Here is a 14,625-nt window from a genome sequence, read left to right as displayed (position 1 = left end):
CTATTAGGAAATTGTTAATTTTTAAGATTAGATGTCTTTAAATTTTTTTGTTATAAAAATAGTAAATGTTCATTAAAAAATTGGGTGGGAGCCAGAAAAGGTAGGAAGGTAAATTACCACCAACATTACTTTCACCCAAGGGCCGACCCTATTTATCTTGCTGTATGGTTCTTCATGATTTTTTTTTTTTGCATCTTTTTCTGTTCTCTATCAGTGTATATATATATATTTTTTTTTCATTTTTTGGCCATGCCACGTGGCTTGTGGGATCTTAGTTCCCAGAGCAGGGATGGAACCTGGGCCCTCAGTAGTGAAAGTGCAGAGTCCTAACTACTGTACCACCAGGGAATTCCTTCTATCAGTATATTTCTTTCTCTTTTTAAAAATTTATTTATTTCTTTGGTTGCACCAGGTCGGCTCCTTAGTTGTGGCCTGCGAACTCTTAGTTGTGGCATGCATGTGGGATCTAGTTCCCTGACCAGGGCTCGAACCCTGGCCCCTGCACTGGGAGCTCAGAATCTTATCTACTGTGCCATCAGGGAAGTCCCCCTATCAGTATGTTTCTGATGCACATAGATAAATTTCTTTTCAACTGTAATTTTTGACCACCTAGACTTGAAAGTGATCATCCTTTCTCTCCTTTTGTCTTGCTCCTTACTGATGAACTTCCATTGGCTCTTTCTGGGCTCAACATTACACAAGCCAGTGGTGATGAACTAGAACTTGTTTTTAATTATGAAACCAGCTGCAGCTTGATTAATCAAATAGGTACCTTGGGAGCGCTGTAGTCTATGAACACCTGTCTTATCTATAACACAAATTGGCTGCTTGATTTCTTAAAGATATATATATGTTTTCCAGAAGGCAAAGATCAGATGTCTTCCAGCCTAGGAAAACTGCCAGGGCTAAGCAAAATTCCACTGATAGCCACACCAGCAGAGGCAGTGTTTAAGTTTTACTTTACTTGTCTCTGTTGCTTTAATTTGTGAGGGACCTTTGCCACAGAGCAAGGACCATTGTGCATGATTTCAGTGCTTTTCACATCATTTGCATGTGGTATGTTTTAATAGTCCCTTCATGAATCCTATTAGTCACTTCTTTCCTATATATAAGTAAAACTATGACTAACTCAGATGTATTGGCAAGGTAGGATGGAATGAGGTAATATCTTTTACTGTCTCTACTCTTGCAGTATAAACAAAACTGTCTTAGCCCATTTGGGCTGTTATAACAAATAACACAGACTGGCTTATGAACAACAGAAATTTATTTCTCACAGTTCTGGAGGCTGGAGGTCAAGGATCAGGGAGCTTGATGGAGTTCTGCTGACTGCTGACTGCACGTGTCCTCAATTGGTAGAGAGCAGAGAGCAGCAAGCTGCAAGGTCGCTCCTGACTAGAAAGGACACTAATCCCATCATGGGAGTCCCACCCTCCTGACCTCAGCTAAACCTAATTACCTCCCAAAGGCCTCACCTCCGAATACCATCACACTGGGGATTTAGGCTTCAACATGTGACTTTGGACAAAAACGTTCAGTCCATTGCAGAAACTGCATTCATTTTTCTGACTTTGATTTACTCATGTTTTGAACCTTGTACGTTTTATTTTCCCAGGTGATTCTGATATACCTCCAAGGTCCCCACTTTGAACATCTACGGTATTATGTAACAAATTGATAGGAAATCGCGCTGAACTGTTAATGGCTCTCAGATGCTACCTAACTTGGAAAGTTTTGGGGGATTGTGTTAATCCCCACACCCATTTGTTTTCTTAGGAATTACCCCTAGCTCTTTAAAAAAACAAAAAACAGAAAAACAGCCAACTAATAAGAGTTTGGTCAGTGTAGGTCTTAGAGTACTCTGCTATTTCTTACATCTGGTATACACCTCTTGTGGCACCATCATTCTAAGTACTTTTTGCCGTACGTTGTAACAAACTTTGTGTCTGTGTTCCATGTATATGGTAGCCCTTACATGGATTAGTTGTCATGGGCTGCCTTCCAAAATTCGTTTTTTCAGTCAGATGTTTGGGGTTCAAAATATATTTTCCCATAGAAACGATGATAATATGGCGGTTAGACTAAAACAAAGTAGCTTGAAAAGGTGCACTAAAACCTTCCAAAATTCTATCGTTGAGCGCAGTGGTCATGCTGAAGTTCTCATCAGGCTATTTTTGGCCAAGTACTCCTTTCCGCCACTTCTCCCTCCACCCCAGCATCATGGTTCTCTTTAAATTGGAAAATGCTACGCTGAGAGAGAAGTGCGATGGTGTTCGGAGCTGTCTCTTGGCTGCCCCCTTTTTCTGCTTTTTTAGTGGTGAGTGTCTGCCCACTGCAAAGACGCAGCTAGGGTGGGCTGTGAATTCAGACAAGCCAGCTCTATTTTTACGCTCTAAGTTTATCCATTGAAGAAGTTGTGTATTTATTTGGGGAATATAATAAGAACTCTTGGTGCCACGTTAATTTACTTTCAGTGGGAGGAAGGGCTCCTAAAGAGGAGTAAAGAGTTTGGCCGGGAGGCCACTGACCTGACTTAATTACAAAGCAGCCTTTCAAATAAATATTCTACGAACCGGCTGTATCCGTTGCTGCCGCGTGCTCACAGACTGTGCAGTCAGAAGGGGCTTGGGTGAGCCTGAGAATTTGATGTCTGGCAATGGAAGACAGTAGGTGCCTGTTGCGTGAACACTGAACTAAAAAGGCTGTTAGCTATTATGAGGAAGGAGATGGGGGAGAGTATTACAGATGGAGACCAGCACAGAAAAAATCATCTGCACAGGCAAGGAATGCAGCCCTGGGCTGACATTTCCATTCCAGTCCAGCAAGAATTTCTGACTTCGTACGCTGTAAATTTAACGTATCCCGTCAGATTTGAGGGTTTCTTGATCTCAGGGCAATGCAAGCACTGAAAATCTACTCCTGTCCGAATTGGCAGTACTGGTGTGGACTCTTTATAGGCTGTGGGATTAGATGCACAGGAGATGGAAGGGCAGCTCTGATAAAGAACTTCAGGGGGAATTAATCATGATCCTAATTGGTACCATTTCCTCGAACTTCTCTGGTCTTTAGTGTAAGAGCGCCTCAGCAATGCTGAAAAGATAAGATTTTTTTTAGCTGAAAAAACAAGACTGGAAGCGCTGTTCTTTCTAAGGCCAGAGAGAATATGGACTCCCATAGCACTGCCAGCCTGTGTAATGAAACACCCAAAGCCATCCTGTGTTGCCTGCTTCATGGAAACAAATTAGTAGAGCAAACTGGTACAGCAAACCCAAGTTGCACCCCCAGGAGGCCTTGGTTCACTGAAGTGGGCAGCAAATTGATAGCTGGTAGCTCTACCAATAGGTACCAGAAAGAAGCTGAGATTCGTGTTTCTTTTCAACTCCTGTTTTTCCTGCTCTCTTATTTGCTTCTGCGTACTCTCAGACTCACTAAGCTACCCCTACTCGGCTCCTCCCAAGTATTATTGGATAATTTACCCCAAATCCTACTAGCCCCTTAAGATGCTCTGAACTCGCTGGTTGGATGGGACCCAGCTCTTTTGGTCACCATGGTGACTGCTACCCATTCCTCTCCTGGCAGCATCCATCACTTTTCCTGAGTCACACCATCTCCCAGGCCAGTGGTTTCCTCAGCTCTAAAATGAAAGGGTGGCTTTAGATGATTTCTCTTGCTGCTTCTGGCTCTAAAAATCTCTTACGGAGCTAGTTCAGACTGAAGACAGCTGCCCTCTTGAGATTGACAGAGAATGATAGAGTGGGTGGCCCTGGAAGGGACCTCGGCCGTCATCAAGGCCAGCGTAGATGAGGGCAGGTGAGTACCTACTCAAAGCCGCATGCCAGGTCAGTTATACGTGGGCAAAGAGAGCTTTGTCTTGACTTGGCTTTTCAGAGTTACTGATTAGCATGGTGCATGATTACTCTAAAATTGAAAGTCTTTGGGCATAAGTTTCTACCAGGCATCTCTACTACGAAACGATGCCTTGCTTGAATTTTTTTCTCACCTACCAAGTACCCCGTATCATGTTTTAGTTAAACCTGTGAATAGAGTCCTTAAAGGGTAAATGCCTTGGCATTTTGTTTCTTTAAATAAATGGCCGTGAATTGTACTTCAAAGCTTGGCCCAAAATGTGGTCAGAGGATCACCAAGGTTCTTAGGAGTTCTGCGAGGTGTTCCTGGGTTTCTCCTCCTCACTGCGGGTAGGAACTGTTTAATATCTTGAGGAGCATTTGTGCATTAGGCGGCTCCAAGCTTCAGCACAGAATGCTTCCGACTCAGTGTGACTCCTCTGCCTTTCCCCATGCAAAGAAAGTATACCGAGGCTATGTTTCCAGTTGACTCTGTGTGATCTTGGCTCATTCACTTGTGGAGTAAGGTCTGTCTGCTTTGGTTGCTTTAAAAGACTACCTTTTGTCCATGGAATTGGTCTCACTTTACTGTATATATAGGGATCTTTGATCAAAGAGAAGCTTGCCTCTAACCTGCTAAAAAGATACGAACTCTGCTACTTTGACGTCTTTACAGCTGTGCAATCAAAAATAATTTGTTGAGCCTGTGATTGAAAAGGTAAATTGCTATTGGTTGAAGAGACAGCATGGGGCAGTAACACAACCTTTTCCCCCTTTTACAAAAGATTTCTGTTAAAATTACTTAATATCTCAAGTATATAGACAAATACAAAGAATGATATCACACATTCCCTCAACCCGGCTCTGTAAAATCTGTTCATTGTGGCACTTTCTTCCCCCCTCACTAGCCCTCTTTTTCTTCATCTCTTTCTCACCCTCTACCAAAGTCTATAATTTGTTTCGTTTACTGTCTTGGCCCCCACTACAATGTAAGGTCCCTGAGGGCAGACATTTCTGACTCCTTAGTTCCCTGTTACATCATCTCTATTAACCAATGTCTGACATTGTTCTCTGTATTTGCATATTGCTCTTTATTAATGAATTAAATTAATTGCTTCCACGTATTGCTTCTTTTTATGAAGTAGAATGCAGTTTGGGGTTCCCTCTGCAACTGCCCACGCCCCCCAAATCAAATTTTCCTTCTTTCCTACCTCACCATAGGTAACCTGTATTGTGAATTTGGCGTTTATCCTTTTTGCATATGCTTTTTATATCTTAGGACATATTTATGTGTACCCATTAACCACTACGTAGAATTGTCTTCAGGTATTTGAGTTATTTATATAAATAGTAATATAACCTTTCTGGTTTAATGTTGAACTACATGCAGGACTGTGGGGACAAACCCAGTTAAGTCCTGGGACAACTAGTAAGCAGAACTCCTCAAACCCTCTTTAAGGAAGACTTTCCATGTGCCTTGAATAAATGCTGAAGCAACCACTGTGATTCACGTACCAGATAGCAATTAAGCTTTAACATCAAAGAATGAACCTGTCTCGATGTTCTCAAAGTTTAAGAACTAGATGCGCTTAATGTGTCTGTGCCAGAAAATTGGCCATTCCTTTGCAGTTTTCTCCGTGAAATGGGGTCCTAATGGTCCAGTCAAAAAAAATCTAATTAACGAAGTTTAAGTGGTCTACAATTCTCAGTAAAACTGTTTTCCTTCCTTCAGCTGAGACGAGAGAAGATTGACCTTGAAAATACTTTGGAACAAGAACAAGAGGCACTAGTGAATCGTCTCTGGAAAAGGATGGATAAACTTGAAGCTGAAAAGCGGTTTGTTTAGTCTTGCTGTTCAGTATTCTGTATGTATGTGTGTGTTGGAGTAGTGGGGTAGCTTGCTGGGTGTGACCGAGGAATGACAATGGGACATTTTAATTCCTTGGTTGATGCACATCATTTTAATTTGACAATTGGGAAAAATGTTGATAGCCTATCCTCCTGTTGGTCACTTCTTTATACTTCTCCCTTACTGACCCGGTAGAATTTCTTTTCATTTGGTATTAAAGCCTATGAAGAAATTCACTAAGGAGCTGTTGTTTACCTCTGTTGTTCTGGAGGAAGGTTGCAGTTCCAGCTTTTTACCTAATTGAACCGGCTTCCCCCTTCATTTTCTGAAGTGCTTAGGATATGTGCTATGTACTGTGAATTATCACACATTTCTAGAAGGTACTTCATTAGGGAGGCTGAGATTTTGATAGAAAAATGATCATCTCTGTGTTTAAGACTTGCTATAAAGAAATACTGGTACATATTTAAGGTTAGGGTTCTTGGTGTTGAATGTATGTACATGGATATGGAATACTCAGCAGCACGTATTTCTTGAACCCCTGTGTGCGAGGTCCGGTTTGGCCCTTAGATTCAAGTACTGTGTGCTTTGGGGTGGGTGGAGCAGAGCTTGAATAATGGCAGGAGGTTCTGTGGGTGGGATGTGCGTCTGGGTGTCAAAAGGGAGCTCCTTGAAAATATTCATTCATCTACTTCACCACGATCTTTTGTTTGCTAACCAGAGACATTTTCCATAAGTACTTTGGATGAACATCCATAAATTGAGTTCATCTCAAGATTTGCAACATAGAGCCATACCCCAGGCTTTAAGAAAACTGACAATCTGAGGTGTATCTATAGGGAATTATTCAAGCAGTAGTTGAATCAGCTGTGTTTTGCCTTATTACAGTAGTGCTAATAAATTGAAGCTTGAAAAATTATTTCATATAATAGATGGAGGGACCATTACAATATTTTACCTACTAGTTTTCTCAGCAAGGCTAGGCCTGAAGGTAATTCACAGTTTGCACTCGGGTAAACTCAGAGGTAGAAAGGTGAAAACCAAACTAAACCAGAAACTTCCCAGCAGCTTATAAAAGGGGCAGAGAGGTCTGTTGCCAGTCTGTCTTCCTTTGCAAAAAGCAGTGGGAGGTTTTATGTATATAAGTACCAAGTTATTGCATCGAACATTATGAAATTGTCATTTTGTAGAATATTCATGTTTTAGGTGCTTCAAAATAATGATAATTGGTAGAGAAGGTGGCACCACCAGTTATTAACCCAGTACATTTTGTTTTTGTTTTTTTAACTCTTTTTACCTTTGCTGTGGCCAGAAGCAAAGGGCCTTCAGTGCAGTTTGCCATACCCTCAGGATTGGTTTTTTCAGGAGGGGAGTTGAGAAGTCAGTGTCTTTACATGATGTCACTCTCCAAGGAGATTCGTAGTCTGTAGTTTGTAAGTTTCAACTGAAAGCCTTGAGAGGAAATTCCTCCAGTGTCGCCGTTCCCTCCAACCCAGCACGTGGACCATTTAGTCAGCGGATCATTCTGATTGCCCAGTGTATTCCGGCATGATAATCAGAAGCCAGTGTTACAGACATTTTTTTCAGTAAGGCTTAATTACCAGTGGCCATTTGAAAGGAGAAAAAGGAAGGTGGCTCCTTCAGCTCTGCCCTTTGACTTGACTGTCAGGTAAGGGCGACCAGAAGTTGATGGAAAATGGGCACAGGGGTTAAACAATTCAGTGAATTTTGGCAATTAACATGAGCATGCTGTTAAACCTCCCGGCTAGAATTTGTTGTTTTTGTCTTTTATTTATTTATTTTTCTGATTGCTGAGAACTTATTCGTGTATGTTTTAAATAGACGATGGTGAGCATCAAATCAACGTTTTGTGTTTTAAAGGCAAACTGTTTTTCATTGTTGGAATTTTCTTTTCAATGAAGAATCCTGCAGGAGAAATTAGACCAGCCGGTGTCTGCTCCCCCATCGCCTAGAGACATCTCCATGGAGATCGACTCTCCAGAAAACATGATGCGACACATCAGGTTTTTAAAGAATGAAGTGGAGAGGCTGAAGAAGCAACTGAGAGCTGCCCAGTTACAGCGTACGTAGCCTTGGTGTCGCTGGTCATCTGTCCACAGAATTAATCCACTTACCAAGTACAGAGTTTTACCTATATTTACTATTGGATTTGTATAAATCAAATTCATATTGTGTTTCATTGCTAGTACATATTCATGTGTCTGTCATCCTGGAATAGATTATTTAAAAAAAAATTACAGTAGGGCAGGGCAAATAGTTTAGAATACTTCTAGAAAATCATGTAATTTCAGGATGGTCCAGAATCAGAGGTACTATTTCTTTCTTTTTTTTTTAAATTAATTTTTATTGGAGTATAGTTGATTTACAGTGTTGTGTTAGTTTCTGTGGTACAGCAAAGTGAATCAGTTATACATACACATATATCCACTCTTTTTTTGGATTCTTTTCCTGTATAAGGTCGTTACATAATATTGAGTAGAGTTCCCTGTGCTATACAGTAGGCCCCCATTAGTTATCTATTTTATATCAGAGGTACTATTTCTAACCTTCCCCCTGGTGTTCATCTCTCGGATGGTGCTAACAGAAGCAGTGCAGGAGACCTCAGTGTACTTTGGGGGCATTAGGCAGAGAATAGTGTTTATCTCCTTTACTATCGAAATTTGGCCTCAGTTAACGATTGTTCATGGTGGTTGAGGAATAAATGCTTTTGAAATTTCTCCTTTTTATTTTTGGAAATCAAAGGAACTAATTTCTGGACACTTGATTACGTCACTGTGCATTCACTTGGGTTTCTTCTGTTTTGGTTTTTAGGCCATTCAACTTATTTGAATAGGTAATACAGTGAAAGGTATGCAGGGGGAAAAATAAGTCTCCCTTTCACCCCTGATCCCCAGCTGCCCAGTTCTCACAATTAACACATTTTTAATATATTCTTCAGGTGTGTGTGTGTATAGACTTCTTTTATACAAATAGTAGCACAATGAACATACCCTTTTGCATTTTTCTTTTCACTTACTATGTCTTACAGTTTTTTCCCTGCCAGTATGTACAGAGCTGCCTTACTCCCCCTGCCCCTTTTTATTAAAATCTTTTGGCCGCACCGTGTGGCATGTGGGATCCTAGTTCCCCGACCAGGGATCGAACCCGCGCCCCGTGCTTTGGAAGCACGGAGTCTTAACCGCTGGACCGCCAGGGGCGTCCCCTCCCCCCCTGTTAAAGGCTCTGTAGTATTTGAGTGTATGGATACACTGTAACTCATTTAACTCATCCCTTACCAACAGACCCGTTTGGGTGCTGATGCTACAACCATAGTGAACATCTCCGTACAGACGTTTGATACCTGTGCACGAACACCTTCAGGGTAAATTCCACGGCGTGGATTTGCTGAGTCAGATGAAATGTGCATTTAAGATTTCAGTGCTTCTTATCTTTACGTTTTCTTCTCCGAAGTTGATTTCAAGTCCTAGTCCAGTAGTGCATCTGGGATGGGTGCATCAAGGTTATCCTGGGAGCCTTTAAGAAGTACAGTGTGTTCAGTTTCCTGTTGCCGCTGTTAACAAGCGAGCACAAACTTAGTAATTTAAAACAACACAAATTTTATTATATCACGTTTTTTGGAGGCCTGGGTTCAAAATAGGTCTCACTGGGCTAAAATCAAGGTGTCAGCAGGGCTGGTTCCTTGTAAAAGGCTCTAAGGGAGAATCCGTTTCCTTGCTTGTTCCAGCTTCTGGAGGTTGTCTGCATTATTTGGTTCATGACTCCTTTGCATTGGTACCACTCCCACCTCTGCTTCTTGTCACATCTTTTCACTCTGACCCTCCTGCCTTCCCTGTATAAGGACTCTGATTGCATCGGGCCCAGCCAGATAATCCAGGATGAGTTCCCATCTCAAGGTCCTTAATTTAATCACACCTGCAAGTCTCTTTTACCATGGAAGGCAACATGGACTCGGGCTCCAGGGATTAGGATGCGGACATCTTTGGGAGTCCACTGTCCTGTCTGACCCCATCCAGGGTGCTGGGCTTTTACTCTAGGGGTGAAGTCTGGTCCTCTGTATTTTTTTAAATAGAGGTGATTCTGATATGTACCCCTGCTTGAGAACCATAATGGATGTGTATTCCGTGAAAACACATCAAGGAGTTCTCAAATATTAGTTGCTTTAGGTTAGGATATTTTTTGAGCTTTTGCTGTGTTGGACAGACACAGGTCTTGTAGCAGCTTTCTGAACTCTTTCCACGGCTGTCAGTTTATATTTTTCGTTCTTGTATATACTTGCCTTGTTGTTCCCCAGACAACATTTTGAGAAGAAATTTGGGAAGAATATCTTATTTCCTCTACTTCCTTCCTACTGCACTGTTTGGTCTCTGGAGAGACTGCGGATATCAACAGAGGCTTCTGTAAAGTGCTGTTTGGATTTTGTGAGGACAGGGAAAGCCGTGGCACTTAGCGGCACGCAGTCGGTTTGGGTTGGGAGTAGAGTATGAGTTAATGACTTTCCTCATCCACCTGCCTCTGCCTCCTTAGGTTGGATAACTTTGTCCACTGTGAAAGCTCCTGGGGCACTTGGTCCCTCTCCCCCAAGTCCAGCTGTGTCTGAACTTGAACCGCTCTCCCAGTAGCTCTCAACTGACATGAGAGTCCCCTGGGGAGTTTTTGGTAGACCAGTGGAGAGGCTTCATCCTCGGGGATTCTGATTTAAGTGGTTTGGATGGGGTCTGGGCACCCCATCCAATATGGCTAGTATTTTCTAGCCATAAACCTGAAAGGGAATTTAAAAGGTACAGGACACCTTGGGATCAGGTAGGAATCATCTCTTGGGAGACTGTCTGTAAGTCACCCTCAGTTGACACTGTCTTTGACTAACTGCTGTGAGATGGCTGAAGATAGGGACGTCATAACCTCTGGCCCCTAAGTCCTAGGGAGCTCTTTGTGGGAGAAAGAGGAGGACTCCTGCGAGTAAATCTAGTCCTTTGAAGTCAGGTGTGCGGTAGCCAGCAGAGGGCACCCAAGGAATGCCACGGTGTCAGCCATCTGTGCCTGGGTCTCTCACTCCCAGAGGCTGTGGGCCTGGTGCCTTCTCGGTGCCTCCAGCTTCTGGGTTAATTGCCAGGCTGCCAGGAGGTCTTTTCAGCCATCACTCCTGGTGACTGATGTTCTTGTCGGTAGCTTATTGTTTAAGGATCCCCCTGCTGGTTTCCCCAGATGCTAGAGGATTGCCATTTTCTTTGAAAAACAGTGTTTCCTCTTCAGTAATTATCCTCAAAGCCTCATGAATCCTCAGTTCTGTGAAGCTTTCCTATTTATGGAAAAGAAAGGCAACCTCCTCCGACAACTGTCCCTCTAGTCTAGAAACAGTAGATACTCCAAGAGGCCAATGTAGCGATGCCTGTAGAGCAAGTGAAAAATTCCGTCTGCTGACATATTTGGGATGAAATAGCTTAAATCATTTATATGAAAAGTGTACTTTGTAAATATTTCCCCAGCATGCCTTCCATTAAAGAGATTTTTGCATCTGGATTAGACAGCAGGGTTTCTGGGTAGATTGAAAACGGCCCAGGGACTTGGTGTTTAGTGCACATAATAGTGTTTAATAGTTTTGGTATTTTCATTTGAATTTCTGAAATAAGGATATTCAAGATACCAAGATAAGTATTCAAGATACTTAGTAACAACATATTGTGTCTGAGGTAAACCAGGAAAGCGGGGAGGGTCATGTTTTCCCTTTGCCTGGAAGGACGCTGGAGCGTGCCACAGAATCCTGCACAGTCACTCAGAAGGGCAGGGGTTACAGTGGGTCCAGGCAACTCAGCAGAACGAGATTCCAGAGCCCCAGGAAGGTATCAGTTCCACATTTCAGATTCGCAGGAAGGATGATCTGGCTGGCTTAGCCTGGTCCAGCGTCTCGCCCTGGGGCTGGTTAGCTCTGGCCGGCACTGTAGCAGAGACCTCTCTGCATATGGGGCAGCTCCCAAGGAAGGGGTATTTGTCATAAGCATGGTGCCATCCCAAGATCCTGGCTGCATGTAGGTCTTTACCTGCTGTTTGACTCCGAAAGGCTGTACGTAAGTCACGAAACAGTAACACAAACACCAAAAACTAGACTGATTTGAAATATTGATCTAAAGTTGCTTATTCTGTCAGTTTCTAGTTTTATAAAAAGATTTATAACTGTTACCTAGCACGTTGAGTACACTGGTTCTCCGTGTGCAAACCTCTCCCCCCCTCACCTCCCAGTGCACTGGGGGGTGTGCTAACAAGTGTGACCTATGGGTGTGCTCCCATCGGTGACCTACCCCGCTGTGTCTGGAGTTGACAGGCAGCAGAACTGGTGCCTGGAGGGGAGCCCGTGGGCTGAGTCTGCTTCCCCAGCTGGACCCCCTTCCCTCTCCGCTCCAGCAGTATAGAGGGAGCTCTGGGAGCTGCTCAGGCCACACATAGCTCCAGCGTTCCTTCCTCTACATAAAGCGCTTTAGAAGGCAGGGAAGCAGGATGGAAGATGCCTAACCTGACAGCACTGCTTTTCGTCTGTTTTTCTAAATGCATATCATGGGTCAACCTTGGTACTTGGGATAAACTTGAAATCCAGATCTCGTCTGTGTGTGGGAGAGTGAGAATGGCTGTCTTTCAGCCCTTCTTGGTCTGTGGCGCAGGAGCTGGACCACCGTCTTTCTGAAGAGTGGAATATGCACGGACCGTGGTTTAATTGAGAACTCTGGCTTTTCAGATTCCGAGAAAATGGCGCAGTATCTGGAGGAGGAACGTCACATGAGGGAAGAGAACCTGAGGCTGCAGAGGAAGCTGCAGAGGGAGATGGAGAGAAGAGAGGCCCTCTGTCGACAGCTCTCCGAGAGCGAGTCCAGCTTAGAGATGGATGATGAAAGGTGCGTGCATGTCTCACGAGCCTCGGGAAAACAACAGCAGCCCAGGCTGCAGCCCCTCTTCACCTCCTGTAAGATGAGGCAGCAGATGGCAGGCACGCTTATTTATTGTGATGATGAATTCCGTGGCCTCAGTGCGGGTGCTGAGAATGGGATAAACGAAGATGTTTGACCGTCCTCCTTAAACACAAAAAGACAAAAAAACAATGGCCTTTCCCAAATTACTCAGTGGGACAGACATGGAGGCGGGTTTTGTGTCGGGAGGCAGCGTTTGCAGGTGTCGTCGAATCGCCTCATCCTGGGCCACGTCTCTTTAGAGCGTGGGCGCATATCTTAATCCCTGGGTACAGGTGAGCAGGTGGTGCGCGGTACAGCCTGAGGAAGCGAATACATCCAGGGGGCGAAAGAGTCCACCGGAGGTGGGTGGAAGTCCTTGAAAGCCAGAGGCTTTGGTCTAACACACTTGGTAACTTTTCAACCTCTTTGCAGCTACTTTTCAAAAATAGAACTCACGCAGTGCATTTATCTGCTCAGGTCTCAATGTCAAGTCCCCCCACTGTCCCGCTGGGAAATGGGCCGGAATAAGAGAGGCATCCTTTGGTCAACTAGAGGACATGTCTCAGTTCTCCTCGCTCACCCAGATTTTCCTTTCCTTCCCCACCTGCCGGCCTCCTCTGCACTTGGGAGTGAGGTGATCGTTAAGATAAGCAGCATGCACCTGGGCTGGGAAGCCAGGGCCTCAGACCCGGGTCTGCCAGCGGCTGTGAGGACTGGTACTAGCTGTTGATGCCAGAGCGTGTTGTTTGGACACATGTGGGCGGTGTTAGCAGATCAGCACTCTCTTTCTCTTATTGAATAGGTCCAGAGGGCTAACGAGGCTTTTGATTAATTTGCTGTGGACAGTGGTATTATCGTTTCATGAAAAATGTAAATTTTTCTGTGGTGAAGATCTACTTTTTTTTTTTTGGCCGCACTGCACAGCTTGCAAGGTCTTAGTTCCCCGACCAGGGATGGAACCCAGGCCCTCAGCAGTGAGAGCACAGCGTCCTAACCACTGGACCGCCAGGGAATTCCTGATCTACTTTTATAAGTTAAAAAACTTTATAAAAAACAGACTTAAATCTGTTTTTTAAAAAAATATCTTCCTCATTTGAAAAGAATAAAGAGGATTCTTTCTCAGAAGTTTATACGATAAAACTATCAGCCTTAACTGTGAATTTCACTGATCTGCTTCAGACAGTGTCTCATTCTTTCTGAAACTCTTATCCTCTGAAAACATAAGCTACAGTAGTAGATAACTTATTAACTACTTTTTTTAACTACCTTAAGACATGGAGCAGAGCATGCATTAACACACACAGTACCCTGTGCTTGATTTTGAGTACGACATACTCTGAGGGACAATTCCTCTGACTGTGGTGACAACACTGAAGCTACTTCAGGCTTTCCAGATACATTTTTTTTTTCCAGAATTGGTATTCACTCCAGAAGGTTTGCCTTACCTTTTTAGGTCAGACTATCCCAGGTAGAGTACAGCTGTTGAATAAAGACATATGCTTTCTCTACTGGGAATGATGATGTCCTATTTGGGAGAAAGAAAATAGTCAGACACTTGAGACGTCTACAAGTGTGCTTAATTCCTTAAAGACCAAGAGGTGGCCTTAGCCACCTCACTGGCTGTAGAGTACAAGAGGTCCAGCCTGGTGGCACTATGGTGGGCCGTGCTAAAGAGAGTAGGAAGAATCGGTGGTAGGTAGCTCGTTGAGAGGTGCATGCCGAACTTGGGAGTCTGGTTTTCTTCGAGTTGAGTAAACTAGCATAGAACTACCTATGTTGAAGTTCCTCACATGAACTGGTTGCATATCAGGGCTGAGACGTTTCCTGGGATAGAAACGCCTGCACATGTGGCCGTTCCTTCCTTTGGCCCGAAGGCCTGGGAAGGAGCGCTTATTAGGGAGTCTCTCAAGCGGAAATTCCTCCTCATCAGCTCTCTGTGCTTGTTCACAAAGTGAGGCCTGATGTGACTTCCGAA

General features: G+C 43.7%; 1 protein-coding gene across 1 annotated transcript in view; it reads left to right on the top strand.

Moving 5' to 3' along the window:
- The window catches only part of CCDC6 (coiled-coil domain containing 6), a 110,632-nt gene that overhangs the window by 80,378 nt on the left and 15,629 nt on the right, over window positions 1–14,625 (top strand). Inside the window, exons 4-6 of the mRNA XM_059900029.1 lie at window positions 5,578–5,681; window positions 7,617–7,777; window positions 12,440–12,596. Of these exons, the coding sequence (XP_059756012.1) occupies window positions 5,578–5,681; window positions 7,617–7,777; window positions 12,440–12,596 (422 nt within the window). The remainder of the gene's footprint in view (window positions 1–5,577; window positions 5,682–7,616; window positions 7,778–12,439; window positions 12,597–14,625) is intronic.

This window comes from Balaenoptera ricei, chromosome 16, assembly GCF_028023285.1.
Source record: "Balaenoptera ricei isolate mBalRic1 chromosome 16, mBalRic1.hap2, whole genome shotgun sequence".
Classification (NCBI taxonomy): domain Eukaryota; kingdom Metazoa; phylum Chordata; class Mammalia; order Artiodactyla; family Balaenopteridae; genus Balaenoptera; species Balaenoptera ricei.
This window is presented reverse-complemented; position numbering and strand designations above follow the sequence as displayed.